General features: G+C 40.5%; 1 protein-coding gene across 3 annotated transcripts in view; it reads right to left on the bottom strand.

Annotated features, from left to right (window-relative positions):
* Positions 1–3,918: 3,918 nt before the first annotated feature.
* LOC132980296 (arf-GAP with Rho-GAP domain, ANK repeat and PH domain-containing protein 1-like) overlaps positions 3,919–15,009 on the bottom strand; it is a 45,805-nt gene continuing 34,714 nt past the window's right edge. For 2 of the 3 annotated variants that reach the window (XM_061046348.1, XM_061046350.1), the window contains 14 exons: positions 13,911–14,123; positions 13,486–13,591; positions 13,241–13,388; positions 12,569–12,652; positions 12,277–12,354; positions 12,020–12,137; positions 10,952–11,065; positions 10,722–10,867; positions 10,546–10,628; positions 9,700–9,759; positions 7,512–7,575; positions 7,002–7,163; positions 5,292–5,329; positions 3,919–5,120 (listed from right to left, as the gene is read on the bottom strand). In XM_061046348.1, the coding sequence (XP_060902331.1) occupies positions 5,309–5,329; positions 7,002–7,163; positions 7,512–7,575; positions 9,700–9,759; positions 10,546–10,628; positions 10,722–10,867; positions 10,952–11,065; positions 12,020–12,137; positions 12,277–12,354; positions 12,569–12,652; positions 13,241–13,388; positions 13,486–13,591; positions 13,911–14,123 (1,397 nt within the window). In that variant the 3' untranslated portion in view covers positions 3,919–5,120; positions 5,292–5,308. The remainder of the gene's footprint in view (positions 5,121–5,291; positions 5,330–7,001; positions 7,164–7,511; positions 7,576–9,699; positions 9,760–10,545; positions 10,629–10,721; positions 10,868–10,951; positions 11,066–12,019; positions 12,138–12,276; positions 12,355–12,568; positions 12,653–13,240; positions 13,389–13,485; positions 13,592–13,910; positions 14,124–15,009) is intronic. The other variant, XM_061046349.1, reaches the window with a different exon arrangement.

A 15,009-nucleotide genomic window follows, 5' to 3' on the forward strand; every position in this document is an offset into this window, starting at 1 on the left:
GTAAATTTATCGAACAATCACTCACGGGCACTGGATACAAGAAGTGTGGTGAAAGATGACACTAAGGAACAAACAATGAACTGTGAAGGCGCACAAAGACAATCCAGGACAAAATGAGATACAGGTGAGTTCAATTAGGGCAGGGCCAACACATGACGCAGACAAAGAAACACAGGAGCAGGAATCTAGAAGAAAAACACACAGATAATCGGTCCCTTATGAAACTACTGCAACAGTATTCCAAATGTTTTTCAAATGAAAAAGGAACACTTCTGAGCGTACAAAACAAATAGAGCATAAAGAACATCAAAGTTCAGTTCAAGTTGTGCTGTATTTACTATTGTTGAGGCCAGTTTGACTTCTAATCTTGAAGAAAGAAAATTAAAGTATAAATGCCTTAAAGAAATATTACAATACAATAGAAAGGAAAGCAAATAAATATTAGGAAACATTGTTGCTTAAGTCCTTTCTTGGTAATTTGCATGCATACTCAGTTAGTGATGCTCTGAACCATTCTTGTATTAAAAAGTGTTTCTGTTGGTGTTTTGTAACGTTCCCCCCCCCTTTCACCAAATCTGACAGGCACTATATGGAAGGTGGTGTATCTCAAGATAAAATGTGAGGATTAGGGCTCTATTGTGCACAAATCAGGTGTAGTGTACCTTTGAGCAAACAATGATCCCAGTCTGTCATTATGCTCTCAGACCCACGCTGGCTTATCATCGTTGTCTCGGTTCAGAAGGTACAGAAGCTTTCATGTCTGCGGATGCAGCGCAGTGTGAACAGAAAGCCAATTGAAGTGTCACTCACTCACGCTGCTCTCGGTGCCGTGTGCTCCGAGTGGAAATGAAGGAAATTTGCTCATACAGGTGGATGTCCAGATTTATGTGGGAGGCAGGTGGCTGCTGCTGTCCCTCCTATTATTCGTCTTTTTCAGGAGGGTTGACACACTTTGCGCCTGGAAAATGTACATTTTATTTTTCTGGAGCTGGCAGGTCCTGGGTGTGGGCCCCTCAATTTCCTCTCCACCAGTTTGGACTTCATCTGTGTCTTTCATTCGTGCCCCTTCTCTGAACCGCACACATTAGTCTGTATCCCTCTGTTTATGCAACTGCTGCTGTGACCTATCTAGTAAAGGCCATATTAGCGTGTGTTTGTTCTTTCCCTGTGGCTCTCCTGTGTTTATGTGTGAATTTTATTGCGAAGGCCTCCTATGTGAGTCGCTGTTGGGGCTCTCCTGTGTGTGTCTCGAGGTACAGAGTGACCCTGATGTGTCAACTCTGCTTAGAAGAATGAACAGAGAACTGGTGGACCACCATGAGTCACACACACACGTATGGGAAACCTCCAGAGGGCTCTCCCTATGACCACTGTACCCCACCCACACACACACTCCTGACATTTTTCCTCGAAGCACATCTATAGGCTTCCACTTAATGTTTTTTTTCCACTGTAGCATGACATTGTCATAAAACCTGCAGGCCCCCAAAGTTTCTGTCCCTATGCATTTGTGTTTACTGTACATGTACACGTGTTATGTGTAGAGTATGTGTCTTTTGAAAGTTACCCTTTAGGGTAACATTTTCCTGTGTGTGTGTGTGTGTGTTTGATTGTACTTTTATATTGAAATACATTGAAGTAAAAAGCAGGTTTATTACCATGTGTAAAAAGCAGAGCCATAGGACATTTAGAGTTAAAGGACTTGTGACTACAAAGTGTAATTATATGGACGTTCACAAAGAGAAACACACACACTCACACACAACTAGCTCGATGTGTTTATTACAGTTTCAGAGATGACAAAACTGAAAAATGAAGAGTTTGCTTACAAAAAGTAGTCATCACCCCCTTTCTCTCTTTGTACTCCATTGTTTTACAACATTGAATTAATGTGATGTATTGAAGACATTCATCATGGCTTTCAGAAGTCACAGATATCATTTGTGAGTAATGCAGGTGGGGACCGTAACTTTAAGGACCAATATGTAATATATCTACTAAATTTAATCATACAATGATCGCACTATTTCATCAGACATTAAGGAAACATGCTATGTTGAAGTGCTGGCTTCTCTGTCAACAGGCCGTTTTGGACTCCCCTGGGTTTACCAAGACGGCAAACTAAAAGGTTCACATATGACTGATTCTACCCAACCTTAAAAAAGGATGAATATTGGACATCCTTTTGAAGTGAAAAGAGAGAGAGGTTAGAACGCAGAAAGGTTTCAAGACTGATGCACAGCTGGCTAAACACTGAAGCTTCTGTGCCCACAACATGGCAACCTGCATGCACATTGACTCTGGTGAGGAGGGGGCATGGGAAGACAGCTCTCTCAAATGTTTTGAATTTGGCCTGCAGTAGCTATTTTAAATGCTATATGTCCGAGTGACATTTTACTCCTTTTAAACACACCTGTTTTTAAAAAGTCTCTTTATTCAAAGGAAAACTTTTTAATAAACATGAAGACAAACAAGTCGCAAAGATAGATGCAGGGAAAACTTCCACAAACTGAACCACCCCTTAGAGTGCAGTAAAAACCATGAAGACACTAAAGAGCAGGAACAACGGATAATCTTCCTAGAATAACTGACTGTTTAAAATTGAATTTTATGAGAGGCCACATAGAGGCCTGTGGACTCATTACTGGAACATTAAGTACAACTACTTCCCTACGCTTCACCAGAGGACACTTCATGACTCCAGAAAGACATCCCACTTTGAAAATGTTTGCCAGAGGGCACATAAGAAGAAAGAAGAATTCAATCATAGAATTTAAGTTTGTGGTAATAGACTGGAATAATTTAATACTTTTGTTTTTTATCACTTGTACCTAACTTTGATTAGTCTTTTCTGATGAACAGTATGATAACATGTATGATTGTACATTGACTGTGATCCAATGTTGAAAACAATGATAAGAGAATAAAAAGCATGGAGAGGGAATGAATATTGTCTAGGGTGTAATTATATTTTCGGCTGAAGTCTGGGCTGGAGGGCAACACACACACACACACACACACACACACACACACACACACACACACACACACACACACACACACACACACACACACACACACACACACACACACACACACACACACACACACACACACACACACACACACACACACACACACACACACACACACACACACACACACACACACACACACACACACACACACACACACACACACACACACACACACACACACACACACACACACACACACACACACACACACACACACACACACACACACACACACACACACACACACACACACACACACACACACACACACACACACACACACACACACACACACACACACACACACACACACACACACACACACACACACACACACACACACACACACACACACACACACACACACACACACACACTAAATGTTTTACATAAATAATTGCTTTGAAAAGTGTAAAAAATAATATTAAGTTGGGGGGCCGGTGGCCTAGTGGTTGGTGGTCGCGCCCCATGTACAGAGGCTATAGTCCTCCATTAGAGCAGCCCGGGTTCGGATCCATCCTATGGCTCCTTGTCATAGGACGGATGTCTTTCCCCGCTCTCTCTGTCCCTGATTTCCAACTCTATCAGCTGTCCTGTCTCTACAATAAAGGCATACTGTATAAAGCCAAAAATAAAAATAAATACATTTCAGTTGAAAATAACTCTGCCCTACCAGCAGAGGTGGAGCTAGCATTCTCTGTCGTCCAAATAAAAAAGGTCACACTTTAGGATACCACACAGGAAACAAGGTTTTGAAGATTGGTCAGCTCATTCCAGATGGTTAAGCAGCTTTTGACAAGTTCTTACAGTCCATACAGAATGTTTCGTGGCTCTTCTTCGGGGGAAAAAACAAAACAAAAAAAAAACAGTAGAAAAATAGTAGAGATTTTAATCCACTTTAATTACAGATCATTAAATGTAACTTTTGTGCACTGTGTTAGAGTCGTTGATGAACTAACACAAACTGCTGCAAAGATATTACGCTGTGCATGATGAACATATTTATTCCAATACGACTAATTCATAATGTAAAACTTTACAAATACAGCTGGTTAGTGACTAAACTGACTATTATGTACAGAATAATACCTCTAATAATAACAAGGCTTCAGTATGTGACCTATTTAAGTTAAATTTTGTTTATATGATTTAAAAATAGTAAATAATTATATCACATTTTCCAAACGTAAAAGTAAAAAGCCATCTGGCCCTCAACCAGAAGTTTCTTCTAAGGAGAATGTGTTTTTCCACACATGCCTCTCCTTCCTTCACACCCTTAAACAGACACTACGGAGACTTTATAATACAACTATTTACTAAATGTTCCATTCACAAACAAAAAGCAACAAAAAAGAAACTCTAAGGAAGGTTTGAACATACTGGCAAAGTCCTGCAGAGTAACAAAGATCTGTCACCTGTCACCTGTCACTCCTCAGTCCTGGTCTCAGTGGAACAAATTCTAGACTAAATTAGGTCATCGTCATCTCCGACATCAGCTTTGCGTCCAAGACCAATATTTAAGCAATAGAATAAGAGTAAACATATAAAAACAAGCAAACATATTAAATTAGGATTCAGCTACAACTGCAAGTCAATAACTTTAATTACCTGTTAAAACAAACTCAGCACTCATAGCTTGTGCCTAGAATGGTCCATAGAAGTCTTTTCTGAAACAAATTGAAATGACAGTTTCTCTCAGCATATCTTTTCATGCCTTTGTCCCATAATGCAACACAGTGATTGTGTCCCAACGATACTAAACAATGCAAACAGTGAAATGTTGTGCGCAGACTTCCTGCACGTTGAGCACAATGCGAGTCAGGACTTCATGATTGTTGTCCATCAAAAGGTTCCAGTTCTGTACATCAAGTCAAGTGAAATTCTTCTGCGCATGGAAACCAGCGGCGGTTTGTAATATACATGTGATCCTGTTGTCCGTTTGCTTTATGGTCCAGTTCATATTCAGAGGAGCAGAAGCCTGTGTAAGGCCATAATCCACAAACTTTTAATATTGTCCTTCTTTCTGGTCCATACAGTGGAAGAATGATGATGTCATTCAAATTTTGAGGGCAACCACCAAACCTTCAAGGAGTCAAGAAATCAAATTAGTGCCATTACATTCTATACTTTAACATGTACATCTTAAATATATTAATATATATATTACAACAGACTTAAATATGAGGCTTTCATGGCTTAACCTATATAGTAGCAACTTTAAACACATATGTCCCCCAAGATAAGTTGCCTTACCTGTGCTTCTGCAACCATTATCGAACATCTCTAAAGAGCTGAAAGATAAACAACAAATGGGGTTATGACAGGGAGGGGGAAGTACAAATGGAGAGAGTTGGGGAGGTGTAAAAGAAGAGGGAGGTGAAGACAGTGATGGACTTAAGATGTGGGGGGGGGGGGGGGGGGGGGTGACAGAGATAAGAGGAGTGTGAAAAATATTTTTTTAGTCTGTGAGGAAGGAGTAAGAGAGATGTGGTGAAAAATGTGGCGCTGACATTCAAACGTCTTTACAAACATCACAGATTCAGCCTGAGTGTCAGAACAAGAGCAGTCAACGATTTTCTCTGTTTGGCCCATACATACACAATCTAGACAAACTAACACACATGGCCAGCATCCAATATCAATTTTCACTTCAGGTGGAAAATTGGACTTTGCATTGGAGTGCCGTCAGTCTCTCACACGCACACAAACATCCTGCAAAATAACCCAGCTCCTGCTGCTGCCCCATCACCAAAGCAATCACACCTCCTCTCACTGTTTACACAAATAATGCACAAAAAAACAAAACGATGATCAATAGAAAATATCTGGAAGGCAGCTACACAGCAGTCCTGGCATGGTGATGGTGCCAGAGAAAGTAACAGCAGACTGAGTTGAATTCTTGTGTTCTGCTGCAGGCTGCAGCAAACTAATGAGAGGCATGTGATGGCTGAAACAGCAGGAGGAGATGACTGCATCATCAGATTGTGGACATTTGGTCCCTCAGCACAAAGACTTAGTGCAGACTGAATATTTTTGGATGGCTGCACTCTATTTTAAATGAAAATAAGAGAACAGATGGAAAGTGGGGATGCTGATGCCGTTGAACAGGTCTGGTTTAATGTCAGTGCACTTGAAATATGGTCCAGAGAACCAATGTTGATGTTTGTCAGATACTTGCTAAGCATACAACTGTGTGAGCTGATAAGGCAGCAGTGCTTTGAAAAACAGTATTAACCAGAGTTTGCTTGCAGGCATGAGCTCATTTCAAATATGTTAAGTCTTAATTTCTGTCCTTGGTGTTTTGCAGCCAGCTTTGGCAGAGCCTCACCAAAATAACATTTCTAAATTCTGTTTAGTCGATTCTTGGTCCAAACCTCCTACAAAATGAAGATGCAGCTGTCAACTCCTCTTAACTTTGTCTGGGTTCTTAAACACTTTTAGTGCCAGGCACAAATTGGTCTTTTTTTTTTTTTTCTTGTGCAGGAACCTGGTCTTAAAAAAACAACACACACTAGCGTACGCTAAAGAGCTTTAAAGTCTAATTTAAAGTTAAAGAACCCAGATCCGGTCATGATGGTTAAATTAATGATAAATCATGGATCAGAGACAGTTGATGCTGCACAGGTTCTACCCTCACCCTATGTCCTCCTTTTGAGATGACTAAATGACGAAAGAGAAAGACAAATAATGAGAGATCACTGAATGTGCATGTTTTCCCACATTTCTATGCACAATCATACATCTCAAATATTTAAACTTGGTAGAATTCTCCTGATCTGGAAATGTAAAGTACATAGCACACAACGAGCACACGCTCAGAGTAAATTTGTTCTGCTCACTGAGGATTAAGGTTGAGGGTCTGGACCACCTGAACAGCATGAATGTCTCTGATCAGCCAGGAGCTTTCGACTGAGCTTCCTGGTTTGTCCGAGATTAGTCCCCATGATTGGTAGGTTCACTCACAGCAAGCGGGTCTTGGCTGAAAGCTGCTACACTGTTCCGCATCTCATTCTCACTGCCACGCAGTGGAATCAGCGACACGTTACCATGACGCGTGTCTGTCGGCATCACACGGTTCACACGTGTCTGCTTGAGTCCGTCTTGAGGCCACACGTCTCCATCATACTGTAATGAGAACACAGGCAGATGGAGAAGTGGTAAGAGGAAGAAAAGAGAGATTTTAGGAAGCAGCAATAATGTGGCCAGGGGAAAAGGAAGTTTTAGACTCAGGTAACCGTCCCATTGACATTTTAATTTTCCTGTTAAAATATAATCAATCCAAAACTGCTTCACATAACGGTTATGACCACATCCACAATGAGGAGAGTTTGAAAACAGGATTAGCAGGCTGTGTAGTAAACAGTGAGATATCATGATTCATGAGTTTTAAATAATGAAAAATAGGGGCGGTGTTTTAAAAGTAGTTCTAAAACTGTTCTTTTTTTTTTGTGTGTGAGAGAGTGAATATCGCACCTGGATACTGAGAAAAGTAGCATACCACTCCCTCATCTCTGACTGCGTGTCACAGCAAAGATACCTGCAAATACAAAAAAGGGTGACAAAGTGAGGTAGACAGCGTGATAAAAATCTGGAGGTTGTGTGTGTGTGTGTGTGTGTGTGTGTGTGTGTGTGTGTGTGTGTGTGTGTGTGTGTGTGTGTGTGTGTGTGTGTGTGTGTATGTGGTCTTGGGAGGAAAGAGGAGAGATAGGCATTAAGGGAAATGTGAATAAACAACCAGAAGAAACAGAGAGAGAGAGGAAGTCAAAGATATTAAAGAAATTGACACATCATCTTATTGCTGTTCCTCATTTAAAACGACACAATCAGAGACAGTGATCAGTGCCTGCAGTGTTCAGTGTGTTCTTGTATCCACAAAAAGGTTTTAGATTTCTCTGTGATGTCTATGTGAGTGTGTATATTTATGCCACTAAAGGAGCCGTCATCGAGCCCTCTGAGCCATCAGCCATGCTGTGATGCTGAATAAATAGGTTTTATTTAAACAGTAATTATTGTTATGAGCACAGATGTATACTACAACAATTATGCAACTTCTCTCCACTGAGACGCAACAAAACACTGATTCCGACTGGAGAGCTGAGCAGAATACACCAAATATAAATTTAGCTACCATCAAGAGATTTGGCACACATGCTAACACACCTCAGAAACACACACACTCACACACACCTCCCCTTTTTCCCAAGTTTACATCATTAATGCCAGCAGAGCTCATTAGTGCTTGTTGGGATACGAAACAGTACAGTGACTCTACTCGAGCGTGCATACCTACAGTTCTGTATTCTGCTGTGTTCTACAATCATGTTCTTTCTTTGCAGTAAACTGGGTCGCTAATCTAGAACATTATCAGCTACAGAGAAAGAACATGCTACTCATTTATCACTGCAGATTAATAATAAGACACTGATTCAAATCTACATAATATTCTAATATATATATATATATATATATATATACATATATATATATCCACATCCATTAGAGGTGAGAAGATGGCGGCTGCTACCTTTTGCTGATAAGATACTGCTACAAATTGGGAAAATTAACAAGTACTACGAGTTATAAAACAGGACAAGAATGAGCATTGAGTGCAGGTAGCTATGTTAGATTAAAAGAAAAGCCTTTAGTCAGCCCAAAATTTCTTGCTCTTCATCCATCTTTTTAAACATATTTTCACATTATTCTTAACATACAGTTTCTCCCTCTTCAGTGTGACATATTGCCTTTCTTTTTTCCACTTCCTCTGTATGCCTTCTTTATCTTTCTTCTCCATTCCCCTCTCTCTGTCACTTCCTCTCAGGTGTGCGTATTTCATTTTCTGTGAGCGATAAGGCCACAAAGCGTAACCGAGGGGACGTTGCTGCCTACAGCGTGACGAGAACAGCGCTCCTGTTACAACGGAGCTGAAGTCTGCTGCTGACAGAGTAGAGCCCACTATAACAGGAACACATGGACACACACTGAGAGATGCACAGGGATGTACACACATTTATAAAAGTAGTGTACATACAGAAGCATGTTCATGTCAACAGAGTCAGGATTAAAATAGAGTCATGGTTACAGGTGTAGTCATGTGCGTTTCCCTCCTGGGTGGAGACGACCTTTCATATGCCTCCTCTTCCAAACTCTCACGCAGGGATCTGACCCGTTTTCTCTGCCTACAGAGATACAGCTAGCTGTTTGTAACACTGGTCATGTTTACATGCGCATCAAAAATTAAGATTATGCTGCCACTAAGGGAAAATAAGGCGGCATCAACAGAGAACGTCACAGGAGGACTGAATCCGTTACCACTAAAGGCTGAACACAACTCCAGAGATATAAAAAAGAAAAAAAAAGTATGTGGCTTTAACTGAAGGAAGAGGATAGAAATGAATACACTTAAATAAGAAAATTACATTCTTCCTGTCTATTCACCACACTCACTTAAGGAGATAGCTAAAGAGCATTAAGATGGCTAACTGTATGTACCAAATCTGTCTTGGGTTAGGATGTAGCACAGATGAGGGAAAAGTTTGGAATAAACCATCTATGCTTGTTTAATGTCAGTAGGACTGTCCTCAGCTTTGACGTCTTGTCTGACTGTTATGTTTGTATAGATCGGTCTACAAGCTACAGATGACGCTCTGGACAGCTTACTCACCACTGCTGTTTCTCGGACTTCTCTTGTTTCTTACTCTCATACACCACTGTCAGCCCCCAACTAGAAAACAGACAGAGAAACAGATAAGAAAGATTGGATTAGTTCAATAACAAGCAACAACAATCATAAAAAGCTCAAGTGCTTGTGATTCATGAGCTCAGTCTGCCCCCTTGTGGTCACTCTTTTCACAATCCCAAATGAGCCATTTCAGAAAAGGTTTGAAGAAACATTTGCTTCAAATAAACAAAGAGAAGAAAGAACATTAAAAGTATGTTAAAAAATAACAATTGTTTCCTAAATCTTGTAAAAAATATTGTCTTCTTAACCATATTAAGACTCTCTTTTAATCAATCTGATTGTTTATAACATGTGTCAGTGGTTGCCTTATGTAGTACATTCATAACTACTAAGATGTCTAAAATCTGAAGATTTTTTAGTCTACATTTAAATGATTAATCTTGTATTTTGCTTAGTGGATTATTCAAACTCTCACAAACAGAGGATGGGTGCATAACTTCTTATATACTGAAGTTATAGTAGTGGTGTACACTTCAAATTCACTGTTTGAAAATATTTATAAAGGTATCAGACTCGATAACTCTTAGCACGACTGTTTTTCACACAGACTTGTGCTCTTTATACACTACAGGGAAGAAAAAAATAGTATTTTCAGATTTTCTTCATGAATGATCGACAGTAGTAGTAGATATTTTCCCTGTGGGCTTCAATTGTTCCTTTCTTTTTCCTGGAATTGTATCACAGGTCACACTTTTCTAGCTGTGGCTTTGCCACTCTGTACTGCTGTTGAGGATGACAGGAAGTGACATCAGTGCTTCAGGTGCTCACCATGTGAAAGGCCTGAGTTTCTTCTTTATTCCTAGGTAGACCTTCAGGTTTTTTACGGGCCATTCACGCTCTGCACGATTACTCTGAGAGACAAAGAGAGGCAGAAACAAAGTGAATTAGCCTGAGAACGAACAGAGAGTGAAGACTTGATATGGATGAACTCTGTAAATACTTACTCTGATTTCTTTGTACATTCTCAGAGAGTTGGAATTGAGGATGAAATATCGGTCGTGAAAACTTCCAGAGGAGAGTCCCAATCCCAAGATACTTCGCTCTTCTCTGAATTTCATATTGCCGTGTTTGGATGCATCCACTTTACTGGCTGAAGGGCAGATTGACAGATAGTAACAATGTGAACTGTGAAGAAGAGAGAATCATTTTGTTTCCATATGGTCTGTGTGTTCACCTAAGTAGAGGATCATCATGTCCATTGCGAGATGCTTCTTGATGAGTAGATTGGAGTCTGTGCCAAAGGCGTGAAGGATGGGTAAGACTCGCTCCTGGTAGTGCAGCGGTCGCTCTGAAGAAAGCACAGCGACATACAGCAGAGGGTTGTGTAAAACAATGTGACGAGAAGGCTGAGCTCTTGTCACAACAATTGACACTGGTGCACTTTTTTAATTTAAAAATGTATTTTGGGGCCTGTAACGTAGAGATAGGACAGTGGATAGAGCCAGAAATCAGGGATAGAGAGAGTGGGATTAACATGCGGGACACAGGTCCGATTCAAAAACCTGGGCTAACCACTTTGAGGACTGCAGCCTTTGTACATGGGGTGCGCAAACTTAACACTAGACCACCGGCACACCAATGTTTTTAAAGCTTTAAGAAAGTTCTTGAGTTTCTATTTTAAAGAATTTTGAATTTCGTTGACAATGTGTTTATGTTTGCAGTACACCTACATACCAAGCTTTAAAAATAGCTTCTGATATTGTTTGTCTTGAAAGGTGACTGACAGAATCCCCTCCAGCTCATCCCATGACTCATCCTCTTTTACGATTTCTTTATTTACTCAATATCGTTCCTCCGTGACTTCCTCTAACCAGCAGGTTGGGTTTTCTGTCCGGTGACAGGAAATCTGCCAGATGAGTTGAGCGTTTCTGGCATTTGATAAGCCACCTACAAGGTTTCCTGGGAGGGAACCAGATGGCCCACATACCGGGCTCAAAACAAACCACGACACACTGTCACATCGCTGACAGTGATCTCTTTGTCTCTGGAGTTTATGTTTTGGCTTTGGACTGCAGGTTGAGTGGAGAGCTACACACAAGATTACAGGCCTTTAAATTTGTTTAGCTGTTTGTTGTTCTTCTTTCATGTTAATTTAACATGAGAAGGCCATGTTGCTTTTTGAATAAAGAGTTCATAATAGAGGCAGAAAATGTGGATTTAAAGAGGAAGACGGCTGAAGGATAGAAGAGGTCAATAAAGAAATGTTTATCCACAAAAAATAAACAACCTCTCCCTTTCTTACCCATTTCCTCCTTCTCGCTGACCTCCCAGCAGCTCCAGTACTCTTTGTCTTTAACCGGGATGTTACGCCGGTCCAGAACCTCACAGGTCAGCTCTGCTGCTGTCATAGAGCCGGGGATCTGAAAGAGGAAGTCACACTGCTACTCAGCAAAGGGGCCGACAGTAGAGTTACCCTGCAGCACTAATTTAACGCCAACCCAGAGAAGAACCGGGTGCTAAAAATGTTAAATGGAGAGTTTAACTGTCTTGTTACATCACCTTGACATGTTGCTCTGCTGTGTCCTTCTTCTCCTCCAGATAAACTGTGCAGATGAAGTGACCTCCAGGTTCAGTGCTCTGAAGTGTCCGGGGCACACAAACAAACAAAAATGACAACCAGTTCTCCATTTACATGGCATGAAAACAAAGATGTTTTTTTTCAAGATTATCATGTCACACTCTCACAGAAGTCAATACAGTGAAGAAAAACAAAACAGATTATCTCCAAAGCAATCGGTTACCCAAACTATCTTTATCTTGAATAAACAAGATGGCAATATTTGAGACTCACAGGAAACTTCATGTTGAGTTTCTCTCGCACTTGGATGATAACAGTTATCTCCTCTAGCTGCTTCTTTAGCTGCTGCTCATCCACCTGCAAATAATGAATCAGTCATCATGTGGCATAATACTTGAATGACACATCATGGCACTCTTGAGATCTCGAGCAGAAATCTCAACTCAGTATTGATGTAACGTGAGCTGTTCACAATCCTATCATAAAAAATGTAATGTGCTTACAGTAAGGCTTTCTGTAGCTGGCTGGTTTTCTTTAAATAAAAGTCACGTTTAACAATGGCTTCTACCTTTTTAAAATAGTATTTTTATAACAAACTGATGGCTCCAAGAACATCATTGTATCCCCGAACACTAAAGTATTTTCAAACAATAAATGCTCAAATACAACTGTAAAAGTATTGGCTAGAATCTGTTCTTGAAAGTTTTTTTGTGGATGTACACATTTTTCTGTCATTACTTAAGACAAAGGAATGGAAAGTTTTGTGTTGTGTGGTGATGTGTTGTTATGCATTTCCTCTATAAAGTATGTTTTTTTAATCTTCTCTGGAGATTCAGGACATTGTCAGGAGCAGATTTCACGACAAGGACATTCAATTTGAACTTATCTTAAAAAATGTTGCCCTCCTACTAAGCCGCCTGTCTTTTAATGAGTAGCAAGTCTGACCTCAAAGATGAGTGTGTAGAACTGGATGAGGTCCTCTACGGCGCGACCAGCAGTGTAGTCCTTCCCGTCAGTCTGAAACAGTGTGGGACCGAATACTATGGCCAGGTTATGGAGGTTCATCTGATTCAGCTCTGAAAAACGCTGCACGCTGAAACACATGCAGGTCAAAAACATGAGCATACAACAGACACACAAGACACATACAAGAGGATGTTGATGTGTATTTATGTTTGTGTGTTTCTCACCAATATAGGTGGTTAATAAGAGCTTGTAGAGTAGCCTTGTTGACACGAGGCAGTCTCTTAAACAGCAGCTGGTACTGGGAGATTTTCATACTTTCATCTTGGATGGCTGGAGTCAGAGAGGGGGAAGGAGAATAGTAAAAAACGGAGGGGGGAAGCAGGATCAAAAGGAGTGTCAGGAAACGAGAGTGGAAGCACAAAATGAAAGTGTAAGGAAATAGAAGGGAGACTGCGACATATATAGGATTCTTAGTGACACATACAGTATCTTCAAACCTCATGAAATAAATATAAAAGTACCACGGTACCAAAGGTACCACTGGGCGTAAGTGGAAAAATGTGTTTTATGCTGCGGGTGAACTGACCTGTTCTCAAATCACAGCACTTGACTGCACTTAAGAGAACAACCTCAGTGTGGTAAGTCTTACCAGCAGTATTGAGCCAGGTGGAGGCATCCTTTGACGTGAACAGTCCCTCCTCTAACTCTCTGAAGAAGCGTTTGAGTGTGTTGGACACGTCGTCCACCTGGTGCTCTCCTTCCCTCAGACGAACACTGCGAGCATCACAACGGAATTTCTCACACAGCGCTGCCACGCGGGAGTTCACACCGCTCTTACGATAGATCCCCTCAGACGTCAAGCCTGGAAAGAAAATGAATGTACAACACAGGAAATTCAAATACTTGTAAAATGTACATGAGATGGGTTTTAAACAGGAACATTAATGCAACGTAAGATAAAGGATAAAGGGACAGCATATGTGTCTTTTACATTTTTCAGTGTCTATAATAATAGATAGTTTTAAGACATAAATTAGAAAATATATGAAAATGTCCTGACAGTGAATAACTGCTTAAATGACCCAGTACACATTGTGTCCACTAGAGGGCTTCTGCCCATTACAAAGAGTGTGTCACTTGTTGATAAACAGACACCAAAGGTCAATGATGAGCTGCATTTCCTTTTATGTCTCCATCATCAGAGGTCCAGTATGTTTCAATAATTTGTCATAAGGTTTAAAATATCCTGCACTATATTACAACACAACAGATGATTACATGAGTGTCACATTGTGTCATGATAAATGACCACAACTATTACAAGAAGCCAAAGAGTTCTGTCCGGATATCCTGGAAAACTGACCAAAGGGTTTAATATTCCTTACAAGAACATATAGAATATCATTATAAGGAAGCCACACACAGGGGGAGGAACACACACACACATATATATATATATATATATGGAAACACACGTGCATACAGATAACAGTAGACATGTAAGAGTGAGAGGAGGAAAGGATCAAATAGAAATAGACGAGTAGTCCGAGTGATAGAAGCCAGGTCAGCTGTTAGAGGTGGGAGGAAGACAAAGAATGAGTAACAAGGGATAAAAGATGGGAAACAAAAGAGAGGGACAGAAAAGGAAGGAGCAAAGGGAGATACAGAGGTGGAACAGAGTAGTTTTGTTTTCTCGCGTTCTGCTGTTCTCATGCAGAGCCAGATATCCTGCAGTTTAAGTCACACAA

This window comes from Labrus mixtus, chromosome 9, assembly GCF_963584025.1.
Source record: "Labrus mixtus chromosome 9, fLabMix1.1, whole genome shotgun sequence".
Lineage (NCBI taxonomy): Eukaryota > Metazoa > Chordata > Actinopteri > Labriformes > Labridae > Labrus > Labrus mixtus.